The sequence below is a fragment of the Hemiscyllium ocellatum genome, chromosome 43 (genome assembly GCF_020745735.1).
Source record: "Hemiscyllium ocellatum isolate sHemOce1 chromosome 43, sHemOce1.pat.X.cur, whole genome shotgun sequence".
Lineage (NCBI taxonomy): Eukaryota > Metazoa > Chordata > Chondrichthyes > Orectolobiformes > Hemiscylliidae > Hemiscyllium > Hemiscyllium ocellatum.
Genome location: NC_083443.1, coordinates 20,684,427 through 20,698,662, shown reverse-complemented (window position 1 = coordinate 20,698,662; position 14,236 = coordinate 20,684,427). Strand labels below are relative to the sequence as shown.

Genomic DNA, 14,236 nt, shown 5'->3' with positions numbered 1-14,236 from the left:
GTTTATCTATTGAATAAAGTCCAACAGTAGATTACTGCACAGTGGCACATGTACAGCAGCATAAGCAGAACAAATCATCACTAATCTGGCCTCTTTATTGGGTACACATGCTCTTTGAATTGTTAAACTGTCCAAATTGTTTTTCACCAAAGTGAATACTAAAATTGTAGTCAATTAACAAGTCAAAAATAAGTACAAGATTTCCAAGTGATAAAACCTTCAATAAAACTCAAGATTGAAAACAAAAACTTAAAATGTATAGGAAACAATTAAGAAAACCCATTTCAAAAAGAACAAAAAACCACCTGTAAAATCAAACATTTTAGCATACCTTGTTCCACAAGGCACATTTTTCACTTCATCTGTTTGTAAAGTTGTCTGAAACATGAATAAAAATCAAATTTCAAACTTCATGAATTTCCTCCACCTCAGCGAACAATAATATAAATTGGAGTTTTTAATATAGCAATATCACGGCAACTTCAACTTTCAAAACTACTTAATGCTTACAATTAGACTAACATTGATAAACAATAGAGTTTCACATGAACCGAAAGTTGTAGCTGGGTCAAATTTGTTTATGTTTAAATTACACTCAAGTTCTAGCTAAATCTCCTTTATCTCCAATCTCCCACCATTCAAATTTAATCCTTTCAAGGAAAAATTTAATGCTTGATCAGCACATCTTGCCAAATCTCAGGCTATTTTTCACTTTCAGGGGCTCCTTCTTCAGTGCCGAACTCTTTCAGGAGCTGATACAGTCTTGCAGTAACAAAACTATCTGCATTTGTGTTGATGCATAAGGAAATGTGGACTCTCTCAGAAGTAAAATTAGATAAATTAAATATCACACTTCACTAAACATTAAGCCACATCAGAAAAAGGAGAACATTAAATACTTAAGTGTCTAGAAGATTTATCTGGCACATGACAATAGGCACAAGTTTGCAACAAATGCTACACTTTCTCAGTATCCCTGTCAACAATTGCTATGCATTTCAATATTAAGTGTTCTTAGCTACTCCTTGAATGCAAAGTGTTTATCGGAAAGTTCTGAACATGGCTTTCTAGAGTGGACAAGTAAACCTGTGCCAATAAGGACAGTGGGCTAAGTCTTACTAGACATGGGCTCTCTGTCAATTTTTGGTCAATTAATGGAGTTCTTCTCTTCATGACTCCTAATGGATTTTCCCCCACTATATTCCTAAACTTGCCTTATTATCCATGCACCACGTCCCTATGGTGCACCCCTGGCCAAATTCTCCTTCTTGCTGAAGTACTGGTCCCTGCTCGAACCTGCCATGGCTCCAGGTGCCACACCAATTTTAAAGGCCAGCCATGAAACAGTCAAACGCTGGCAGTCTGCAGATGTTCTGAGCTATTCCTGTCAACTGCTCCAGATAGAGGCAACTGGCATTCTGCTTCACCAATGGAATCTTGGAGGCCCTGGTACATGTAGTTGATGGCCATGAAGTGGGCCCCCAAAAGTAGGCGATTGATGAAAGCCCAGAGAAAGACAAGCGGTGAAACTGGAGGAGCCAGGTCACCACTGACTTTCATACTGGGAACTGTTGCTGTCTAAGTTCTATGATTGGATGGGAGAATGGAAAACTACAAGCCAATGAACTGAGATGACAAAATAATGAGAAGGTTAATGCATACACAAATAAGTCTCTTGCTACTTATTACTGAGACTCATGCCATGCTCTTCAGTACTTGGTTGGAAAGTGGGACTTCCACTCTCAACAGTAAAAAAACACCTCACTGCCAACCTTCCACAACTCTCCCAACTTTCTCACTATTGCCCACATCATGCCTAGGAAAGTCCTATTCGATACATTTTGACTTTTTACTATACATTGCCCGTGAACTTCTAAACTGATTTAAAACAGCTATTAGGGACTATTCACAAAACTTTATCACACTGAGGAGAATTCAGGAACAAAGCATTCCAAAACATTACAAAGGCAGTACTCTTCTAGAAGTCAATGCAGAATGTCAATCAGGCAAATTATAACTGCATTCTATCTTGTATTTACTGTCAACTTCAATGAGAATTGCTAACCTGAACAGATCTGAAGCTGGTAATAAAGGGTATCATAATGTGGTATCCTGGGTAACTTGGACTGGCCAACAAAGCACCACCTCTAAAGAAGAAAACAAATTAAACACATTTTAACAAACTCAAACAGCATCACATTGAAAATGATATTGCAAGTAATGTTGATCAGCCATGGGTACAGAATACAACAGGCTGTAAACTAATTTTCAGTTAAACTCCATACTGAACCTGGATGGAAGAAGATTAATTTACAGAGCAGAAACCCATCATTTGACTCAATCTACACTCTGGACAAGCTTCTCATCTTATTTCATCTCCCCATGAATGAGTGCACTGTCACCAAGTTGACAGCATTCTTGTCGAAATCAGAACATTGTAGATTCAAGTCAAACTGCAGAACCTGAGCAGAATGATCAAAGTTGAAACTGTGCCATACTGAGACAGTGCTGCTATACTGCAGATGTTGTCTTCCAAAAGGTATGTTTAAAATAGATCCCATTTGCTTTGAAATGGACAGAAAAGTTTGAATGCTACTATTTCAAAGAACAGAGATGCTATCTCTAGTTTTCTGGTCAATATTTCTCAAACATTAAACTTAAATAAGCTGCTGTTTGAGTGTGCTTGCCACATCCAAGTGATTAACGCTATTAGTACATTACAACAGTAGCAACGTTTCAAAAATGTACTTTACTGGCTATAAAGACATGTGCCTGCTGGTCATGAAAAGATAAAATAGTTATTACATTTATATTGTAAATGCAAGAAAGGCAGTATGAAATTTGCTGAATATTTGTCATTGGCTTAGAGCAATCTTACATAAAAAAGGTAATTAATAGTTAATGCACAACATTAAGGCATGTTGGGTTGTGTAATTATCCCCTACAATCCAGGGCTAGGAAACCAAAGTGCTCATGGCAGAATAACAAATTGTAAACCTACAAGAAATTTTAAGTCTACTGCTTAGCAATATTCCCACCATATACAGTCCAAAACTTGAATGCGGATGGTACTCATATCATAATTTCTTATCACAAACTCTCAATCTCCTTCCCATGACCTTGCAGACTCTGTTTCCACCTCTCAGATTTTAACTTCGATCTCCCTCAAACTTAATATTTTTCGAAGCCCTTTTTACCCATAATTCTTCCCTCAACCACAATCATATCCTGCAATTTTCTCATCTCTCTCTCTTGCTTTGATCTCCAACATTGCTTACTCAACATGAACAGCTCCTCTAACAAGGGGACCAGAAGTGAATTCTGCTTTCCAAAGCAGAGTTGCATCTTGACCAAACATTCTTCATTGAGGGTCCAAACCAGTCCATTGCTTTAAGCTGTGTAAATATAGATCTTGTATCCAAGAAGTTAATATAATGGTGTATTTTGGCAGATGAAATGAAGTGATAATACATTTCCAACACATGAATATTTCTACTCCATTGTGGAAAAAAAAAGAATCTGATAAGTAATATAGCACTGAGACATCTCCCAGTGGTCTTACTCATGGCAAGTAAACACCAGAATTCAAACATTTCAACACCCATGGAGTTCAGTTTTAAGTAAAACATTATTTTCCTGAAGCTACAATTTTCAGTGCTGATAAACCAAAGTCAAGTAAAGCAACCATTCAAGAAATAACAAAGACAATTTGTAAAGCACCAAGTGTTGGATCAGCTTCAGTACAATTCCAAATCAACAGTCCTACAATATACACTGAGTTTGGAGGTACCAACCATCCAGAGGACAAATGCAAATGAGCAAGGTAATGCAAGATGGCTCAGTCTTTTCAAGTTGCATAGGGTGGGTTATACGGATAGTTTCTGATATACCAACTGTTGAAGTGCTGCCAATTTCAGAAAAAGGTTGAACTCACATTTCTTTATATGGGGAGCATTATCTTGTGAGCACTGGCGAGTAATTAAACCTTTAATTCGTTTTGCCCAAGCTACAAAATACCAATTAGTCCATGAAAATATCAAAAGGGACATGCAAAAGGGTGAAGCTTCAAAAAGGTTCAAAGTCAATAACCCGAACATTATTTATGATGTCTGGCGCTATCAATCATTCTTAAAGCAAAACGCAGAGGTTAGAAAAGCGAGTTAACACAAAGTTGAAATATTCACAAGCTCCCCTTGGGGAATAATTCACAATTACTACTTTACTTTTCTTGCTTCATGGAAGCAAAGCTTGAAGATGGTTTAATAACTAGTCTCTAAAGCTTCGTAGTTTTACAATAAGATTCAAAAAAGGACACAGGATCAATCAAAACTACTCCATATTGTAACTTCATTGTTCATAAGCTTAAACTATAAATAAGAACAAATAATGTGCCTCTGTCCAATGACATGGTTTACATTTTCTAGTTTCACAACTGCAATTCTGAGCTGAAGTAAATAAATAAAGCAAACTGTAATTTTAGGTATTTTCTAATCGACCTGTTCAGAGATGTTGTTCTACACCTCTGAAGCAGGTGAAACCTGGACCTTGTTGCTTAGAAGCAGGGGCACTCCCACCTGACTACAAGACAAGACAAGAGCTGTATTTTTGAATATCACAGAAAGCACAAGTGATTCCAACAATGTCTCAGTATTGCCAGTATCAAGCACCATCCACAGATTAGAACAAATGTGTCATAATTATAATCAACTTTTAACAGTCAAAAAGATAGGCATTTCACATAAAAAAGTTTATTTTTTAACATAAAAAAGTTAACAGTTTTATAAAGAGAAATGAAATCAAAACACATTTCTGAAGGTATAATTTATTCACCAGAACATTTTCAAGGCACTTGCATATTGCTTGATACTTTTTTTTATGATTAAAGTGCTTGTCAATATATTTGCATATTGATTTGATGGAATCTAATGATGGATGAAATTACAAGTTACAAAAGTGAAGGCGATTATATTGAGGAAACATTAGCAGTTGGGATCTCAAGTATATCCCATTTCAGGGACCGTGGTAGCATCGAGGAATTGTGACTGGACTAATAATCAAGAGATTCCACTTTGTGATCAATTACTTTGAGGTTGTCATCAAGCTCGTCAGGTTCATTAAATTTCCTTCAAGGAAGAAAATTCATGATCCTTACTTGGTCGAGGCTACATATAGCTCCAGACTCTCTCAAAGCTACCCTCACAGCTGTATTATAGATCTTCTGGATGGTGGACATCACTGCCAATCATGAGGGAGTAACTCAACAGCATTAAAAATGATCAAGATGGCAGAGTCTTCAAAGATACATCTAGCAAACTAGACCTGCAGGTGGAGAGGGAATCAACAAAAGAAAGGAACCTATTTTCCCTTATCCTATCCAGCCTACTGATCACAGGGGCATTATCCATGATAATACTAGTAGGAGTGTCCACTGCACAGATCATATAGAGATGAAGTTCCATTTTCACACCAACATTATTGACCATTATTCCATAAGGTACTACCATAGGAGCTAAATGGGATAGATTCAGAACAGATCCAGCAGCTGAAATCTGTGCATCACGAGATCCCATGGGTCATCAGCAGCAGAACCGTATTCAACCACGATCACTGTCTGGTACATCTTTTACTCTACTCAAAGGATGTACATTGAGACAAAAATGCTTTGGATTGAAACTGTTACCCTTGTTCTTTCTCTCTACCAAAGCTGCCTGACCTGCTGAATTTTCCATGTGTTTATTTCAGATCTCTGCACTCGTTGGTATTTTGCTCGTCTTTCAGGCAGGAATCAACCATGGGTTACAGAAGAGTGCAGGGCATAGATAGCAACACAAAGCATACTGAAAAGCAAAGTAGCATCCTGGAGAAGCTACCATACAGGATGACATCTAAGCCAAGAAATCCTAATAACAGATAACCAAATCAAAGCTCTACGGTCCTCGGAATAAGAGTCCCCCCTCAAAGAATTAAAATCATAAGCCATTTGGTCTGTTAGAATCCAAATTCCCAAATGATAGTACTTTCAGCACAATAGAAAAATTAAAGACGTTAATCTCCCTGTACTTTTTAATCCAACTGCTGCAAATCTTCAAATCAGCTTCCATTAAAATGAATTTAATACCTGTAGTAAATACCAAGGTGGCCCTCTTCAATCTTGTGTATGGAAGAGTAAAGGAAGAAGGCTACAACTCCAGTTAGTGCAGCCAAAGTTGCTCCAACATGAGTCATGGTCATCCTGCGTTTCCTAAGAAATGGAATGGAACAGGAGAAGATAAAACAAGGCAAAGAGAAATAAAATGACACAAATATGGTGTGATATACAAGTTAGTATATACTTCCTCAAAACTGAACACAGTACATGCAAAATTTACATACATTTGTGGTAGAATATTACTTCTCCATTTTACTTTAGTGTGGTGGCTCAAGATTCTAACATTTGATTAATTACCAATGTGCAACGAAAAAAAAAGTATTACAACTTATAAGCATCACATATACATTTAGCTCGCATCATTAATAAAATAAATTGAAGTAGAGTTTTGTGCTTGATCATCTAGAAACTATCAAATTTAAACTTAATTTCAGTACTGCAACATTCTTTGAACTTCAAGTTCGTTGAAGCACCAGTTTTTTATGAATCAAATCGGCAAAAGGCATGAGCAAAGGTTTTAATTTTGCCAAGAATTGCCTGCACCTTTGTCCTTTTTCAATCTGACCCAGTTTTAGGAATTTTCTTATTAGGCTAATTACAAGTAGTCAATTTCAAAAAACTGGTTTTTTTCAATCTTCATCACATGCAAGAATGCAATATTCACTCTGAAATCTGAACACAAATGAAGAGTAAGAAAGATCCTACTGTTGTAAAAGTTACCTGCAAGTTATATCATGAAAAGCCTGATATTGGACAGGATAACCTTTACAAATTTCTTACTTGCTGAACCTAACCATAAACTACTACATTTGAAGAGAAAATTGGTGATGGAGTTAAGAGAAGAAGGTTATCTAAAAATACAAAAGCATCTTGATCAATTGATCAATTGGGCCAATTGGCTGAGGAGTCACAGATGGAGTTTAATTTGGATAGATGCGAAATCTTGCATTTCACTAAAACATACAAGGGCAGGACATATACAGTTAATGGTAAAGCCCTGGGTAGTGTTTTCGAACAAAGAGATCTAGGGGTTTAGGTACATACTTCTTTAAAAGTTTGTCACAGATAGACAGGATGGTTAAGAGGGCATTTAACATACAGTAGCGTCTCGACATACGAACAGCCCCGTTCACGAACAAATTGGTTCACAAACAGGATTATTTAAAAGGGACCTGAGGGGCACCATTTTCACAGAGGGTGGTTCATATGTGGAAGAAGTAGGTGCAGATACAACATTTAAACAACATTTGGATGGGCAGGTGAGTAGAAACATTTTGGCGGGATATGAGTCAAATGCAGGTAAGTGGGACTAGTTTAGCTTGGAAAACTTGGTTGGCACGAAGAGTTGGAGCAAAGGGTCTGTTTCCATGCTGTGAGACTATATAACACACCATAGAAATTGTACATGCAGCAGTAAATGCTTTTTCCAATTATAAAGCAGTAGAGATACAACAAGTATTGCTTATAAAATTGGGAAACCATACCCAATATAAGGTTTTGTGTTAGTTCAAGCAGCATTTGTGTCAAAGGCCAATGTATACACTTTTGAAAACTTAAACTCAGTTCTGTTTTCCCCAATCAGCAGCTGGTCCAAAAATGAAATCCTAAACCTCCATTTTGGGTGGCTCCTTGTCTTGAGTCAAATATTCTCAATAATAATTACTTCAATATACTAGTCTACTTTTGGTAATACACCATAATATTTAAAGTTCTAAAGCTTATAGTTGGAATCCTTAGTCTTTCCAGCAGCAGTTCATGACCCTGGCTTTGTGCTTGTGGTGTAGGTTGTCACATGTAGAATACAGTTTGTGTCGATATTCGAATTTAAACAAAAAGCACAGAAAGAAATCACATATTACAGGTGAAGAGTTACAATAAAGTGTTTTTTATATTTTTGAAGAAAACCTGGTGTGGTTTGCTGTTATCAAGTTGTAGTAGTCAAAAGGCAAGTTGGGATTTGTGGTACTTTCATTCAACCTTCACACATGGTGACTCTGGGAATACTGGGGCTCGATTTTTAGTGCACCAAACCAGCAAATTGGGAAAAGCTTGCAGGCTTTTTGGTTGGGATATTTTAGAACAAGGACAATGAACAATTGAATGCGGCGTTAGTGCAAGCAAACAATAGATTAAAAGATAAAGACCGTTTTTTGCTTTAAAAAGTAAGATCCAGGTGGAATAAAGTCTCCAATAACCAAGTGAATTGACAGATGGAGCACTTGAAATTTATGCTTCAATGTCAGATTTCTCAGGACAGTGATGCTATTAAACAGGCTATTTTGGATGAGTTAGTTCAACAAGCATAGAGCTAGATGCTTCAGAATGTAAGGAAGCAGCTTGGGCAAACAATAATTATATTCAAAAGGGTTAGACAAAGTAATTTTGACAGGTGGATACAAGAGTAAATATCACCTATGAAGCTGAAGAGTAAAGAATTTAAATATTGTGAATGGAAATTTTGGTTGATGTGGAGGTGATGTTAGTAAATTCAGAGGAAAACTCTGATTGCGGTAATGAAAATCACTGTCGTGTATGAAACAAGGGATAAAATTCCTGATTCTAAAGCCCTTATCAAGATATGCCGACTGCTTAACACTGTCATAAAAAAAGACAAAACGTTTGTGCAGTTAGAGATCATGAAACAACTGTTCAGAGTTATAGCGATTTTTACACTTGAACACTGTGTCAAGAAACAGTAATTTTGCCTAAAGTACAGGAGAACAAGGAAATGTACGCAAATCCTGTACAAGCAAATAAACATAATATCTCTGAACATCCTTTAAGGCTTCACAGAAGCATCACGTCTTGATCTCTCATACTGTGATCTAAAAATGATAACATTGCTCAGTAAGTGGGAAGACTAAGGGTATGCAAGGAAGCTTAGCATTAACTAGAAGAATGCAAAATGATTGTTAGCCTCTTTCAACTAATTCTCCTTTAGAATCAAAATATAGATTTATCCAACTGCAGTCAGGAAGCATCCATATTTCTGTGCTTGATGGAGGCTTTTAAGTGAAGAAATTTTTGTTTTGTTCTTATGAACAGGAGCAAAGCCTCCATGAATTACGTTGAATGTTGGCTTTCTGCATTTCAAATTCAATCAGAATCAAACTTGAATCTGGAACCTGAAACAACTGAGGTTCAGATTTACTCACATTGAACTGAACATCAGGGCAAGAAGTAATGAGCAGAGAGATTTGATAGGTTGGAAGTAAATAGCCAGAAAATTTAAGTGTTGTCAACTCAGACAACAGACACGTACTGTTCAGAACACCACCAAGAAATTGAGCCACCAAAAATAGAGTTAGACTTGATGGTTCAAAACACTTAATATCACAATGGAATACTATTATTTAACATTGTTTAAAACAGCTGACCAGTAACAATCAGCTTTCTCTTCCAGTCTGACGAAGTGGATACAAGAACACAGAAGAGTATAGCATGGCAACAGGCCCTTCAGCTTACGATGGTGGGATGAACATGATGCCAAATTAATGAATCCCTTCGACGTACCCTTGGTCCATATCTGTCCATTTCTTAGATGAGCGTTATATTATACAAAAGTCCCTTAAATACCCCTATCATGCCTGACTCCACCATCACCATTCCTAGCACTGCATTCCAGATTCCTACCCCTCTTTAAAAAAAAATGCCCTTCACGTCTCCTTTGAACTTTTGCCCCGATCCTTAAAGTCACGGCCTCTAGATTTACACATTTCAACACTGGGAAAAAATTCTGACCGTCAATCTTTTCTATGCATCTTATAAATTCTCAGCCTCCGGTCCAGAGAAAAGAACCTGAGACTTTCTAATCTCTCCTTATGGCATCCTGGTAAAGTTCGTCTGCACCCTATCCAAAGCCTCGTCAGGCTTTCTGTAATGAGGCAACGATAACTGAATGCAATACTCTAAGTGTGGTCTAATGAAAGTCTTACAAAGCTGCAACAAGATACCCTGACTCTTGTAATCAACTCTTGATATTAGTGAAGCAACTAAGATAATACAAGCAACTGCAGCTGAAAGTAGGCAAACATCAGAAAACAGAAATGAGGAACTGCTTTAGTTCACATTTTGAGCATTACTTAATTGAAGCAAAAATTTAATTTAGAATCACTCAAAGAATTTCATGACTTTAAACCAGAGGAATTATCTTGCAGTCAGGTTAACTCGATCATTTTAAAGACACTGCAGAAGAATTCATTGTGAAACTTTCAACGGACAAGCCAGACTCCTCAAAACATTTTTAAAACAGGTAGCCCAGACCACATCTTTGCTATTTGTTTTAGGTAAGTGTATAGTAGACATTCCCAGAGTAAATCAGCTGGTCTGACTGCCAGGTTTTAAACAAACGGGATTTATTTATAAATTATGGAATGAAACATAAAAAACAGAAAATGGATTACTGGATAACTTATCCCTAAGCCAACAACTGACAAACTCTCCCGACTTATGATGCTGTTCTGAAAATACTTGCAACATTCCCAATAAAATACATCCCTTACACACAGTAAAAATAAAACAAACAAGGGCTTACAGGCTTGAAGTTAGAGAGACAGTACCTGGCTGGACTTGCCCCAGCAGCCTTGTCTCTCACACTGCTGTTGAATTGAATCAAAAACTCTAAGAGAAGACTAGCTACATAGCTAGCTGGCCCTCCCCTTTGATTATACTGGTTTTTAAGACTTGAAAGCCTTTGGCTGGAGACATTATCTGCTGGGGTAAACAAGAATGGCCCCAATAAACCTTTCAAACCCAGCCTAGATGGAGTCGGGCCAATTACCCTGTGATGTTAAAAGATTAAACTGTACTCTCTCTGGACTTTAATGTAATGTTAAATGGTTAAACTGTCCAGAAATGGGTGGGGACGACACGCACGTAGGAATGTGGATGACTCCCCCTTCATTCAGGCAGCCATTTCCTATTATTTCCTGCTATTATCAAATTAAACTCTTATTCAGTCCCTTCCATTCAGAAATGCTTACATAGCCATCCCCCTGCCAATCAAATTTGCTTGCATGATCATCCCCAAATACTTAAGCATATCACATTTATACTGTCTGGGGAAGTAGCAGAACCAGAGCTCATTTGCAGGACCACTCCAAAGCTAGGACGTATCACACCTACTTTGTCTTGGGGAATCACGGAGTCAGGAAGTCGCCTGCATAACGTTTTCTCATGATTAGGGCATTTAAATTTACATTATCTTTGAGGATGACCTCATCCTACCATTGTAACTGGGGTAACATGGTTATGGGGGATGTGGAGTTCGGGGGGGGGGGGGGATGAAGGAGTTGCCAGAGTTCCTGTGAGCATTACCAACTGACCTGTATAAAAGGGGATGTTTTCCTCTTTGGGGCCTTTGACTCAACTTTGCACATCTGCAAGGAGGATCAAAGGGGGTCACCTAGCTTGTATAGCTTTTAATAAACTAACTAACTGCTTGCAGAAGCTGGTGTGTGAGAATTGCATCTCATGTGTGAAGTCTCAGGAAAAGAACCTAACAATCCCCCCCCCCCACCGCCTCGGAAAAAATCTTGTAAAAAGACCAGCATTGTGACAACACCAAACAATTGATTTTTCTGCCACAAATGAAGATACGAAGTTTTTTTTTCTAAATTAATGCTGGTTTTATTTTGAGTAACAGGGCATGCATCTAACAAAAATGCATGTTTCTGATAATACTTTGTTGAAAACTTGAAAACTCAAAGTTCAGATGGAACTCATTAATTCAACTATTCAATCCAAAAATTATGCACAATGCTGGAAAAGCAACAAATGCATTGTCTAGAATGCGAAAAGAATGCAACTAAGTTAAGAATTAAAAGCGATCACAATGGATACGGTATGAGATGAATGACAATGAGTGGACCCAAGCTTCATGTTTTATTGTCTGTGTGCACCTTGCACTAAAAGACATTTTTTTGAAATGGTGTACCACCATGGAGTTACGCAAGAGCCAATTTTATTTTTGGTCTGTGGACTAAAATGGACACTTTTATAAAGAGGAGAATGTACAAAAGATTGTTTGCAACTTGGAAAAACCAGTGAAGCCATCTACTGAATGAAACATTACTTTTCAGGACACCGTCAAATTATTTGGACTCAATTTGTTCAGTAAGCTCAACATAGTAACAAGCTTCTGAGTGGTGAGTTTGCAGCTTAACAGAAGGCAAGAAATGAAACAGAAGTAAAGAAACCTGCAGAAGGTGCATCAATCGTTCTGTCCCCACCTTTCCAAAAAAAAAGTCACTCATTCCAATATTCTGTCAAAGAGTAAAACTACATTTGGAGATGCTGAAGGAAATAAGAAAACATGACTGACCAAGCAGCTAGTGAACTACAGATTGATTGATCTTGTGCAGATGGCATTGCAGCATCAAAGGAATTCAAGAATTACAAAACTAATCTATTTAGATTTGAGATTTGGACTGGTGACAAATAAATACTGATAACGAATTGTGTTATGTTTTAATTACTGATGAAAGTCTCATGTGGTTCATTGCGCAGTCAAGAGGCAAATCGGGATTTTTGGCACTTTCATTAAACTGTCATTTGCGACGACTCCAGGAATAGTAGGGCTCGATTTCCAATGCACTAAGTCGCCAAACTACCCTTTGTTCCTCCCTCTTTTAGCACACTAAAAGAGTTCCAGATGAAGGAAAGATTTTATCAAGGATGACTGCAGAAATTCAGAACAGCCAAATGCCAACAGTTGACATAACTCAAACTAAAAACATGTTTATCTCTGAATTGCCCTCCAGGTATAGATGGCATTTGTTTCCAGGTGTTGAAGTGTTTATCAAACTGTCATTAACAACAGGGAAGCACCATGGCAGGTGGTAAAACTCTCGGAAAGAAATTTAATCTCTATCCAGTTGTCTATTCGCATTATATCAAGGTTTAATATACTGCAATTGGTTCAGCTTGGGTATTGATAAAGTCCGTGAAACAAAATGTTGGGAATCATAACATTAAATCTGGCTTCCCTATCATGACATCACTGCCACACACACCAAAAATAGAATTTAAAATTGACCCTAATTCACAGCTAAATGAATGGCACCATTCTGTGGATTACCACCTCGCTGCGATGGGGAAGACTGATTTTTCCGCTGATTCGGAGAGTAATGGTGCCAGGTGATCTCAACTCCTGGAAGGATCACCCATGATGACAAGGTTGGAGGGGAGGAACCAGATTGAGTGTAATTGAAAACAAGTCCTCAATGGCAAATCAAGTGGAAGATATTCATGTGATGTCAATGGCTGTGATGTGGATGGTGGATGAAGACTTCAACTGTAAGGAAATCTTCATTTGAAGTTTCCTTACCACAGGAACTGGATGCACCTTCTGTCAAGGACCACACGTCTGCTGATGTGCAACAGTATTTCCATATTAAAAGATGTACCACACAAAGAGTCTACCTAGAGGATCTCAAGGCCAAGGTCCAATTCTTTTCAAGGATCCATGATCAATGGCATGGAATTTAATTGGTGGATAATCATACTCACTAATGAGTGATTGCCCATGATAATGGCTCTAAACTCAACACCATTCTCAGAATACCTTTGGTGCAGTCAACTACAGTTTTGAACATAGAGTACCTTGAAAGCAGAGAGTGAATGTAAATTAATCAAATTTGTAGCTGACACCTAGCCGAGAGGGTTAGTGAACCAGAAAATAGCAGCTCAAATTACAGAACCAGCTAATCAAAATAACTCAGTGGACAGAACAGAGAGAGATTAAATTTTATACAAGACGACTAACACTTGAAAGATGAATGCACTATGAATGGCTGAAATAGCAAAGATGAAGTTGAAAAAGACTGTTTGCACACCACACACAAAATGGTAGTGCACTAATACTGCGAAATATAAGAAAAAAGGGCTTGCCATTATAAAGCACTTTACACTAATTAAATGCTTTGTAAGTATAATCCATTATAACACATGATACATAGCAGCCAATTAGTATACTGCAATGGCCGACAGAAAACATTGTGAAGATGCCCAGATAACAAACATTGAAAACAAAGTGAAGTATTGGCTAGGAGAAGGAGCATTGTGAGATCTTGCACATTCACTGAATTA

At 37.6% G+C, this 14,236-nt stretch overlaps 1 protein-coding gene across 4 annotated transcripts in view; it reads right to left on the bottom strand.

The window, feature by feature from the left end:
- The window catches only part of LOC132834977 (erlin-1-like), a 41,310-nt gene that overhangs the window by 22,102 nt on the left and 4,972 nt on the right, over positions 1 to 14,236 (bottom strand). For all 4 annotated transcript variants that reach the window (XM_060854149.1, XM_060854145.1, XM_060854147.1 and 1 more), the window contains exons 2-4: positions 6,119 to 6,241; positions 2,066 to 2,147; positions 332 to 378 (exon numbers count right to left, since the gene is read on the bottom strand). In XM_060854149.1, coding sequence (XP_060710132.1) covers positions 332 to 378; positions 2,066 to 2,147; positions 6,119 to 6,231 — 242 coding nt within the window. In that variant the 5' untranslated portion in view covers positions 6,232 to 6,241. The remainder of the gene's footprint in view (positions 1 to 331; positions 379 to 2,065; positions 2,148 to 6,118; positions 6,242 to 14,236) is intronic.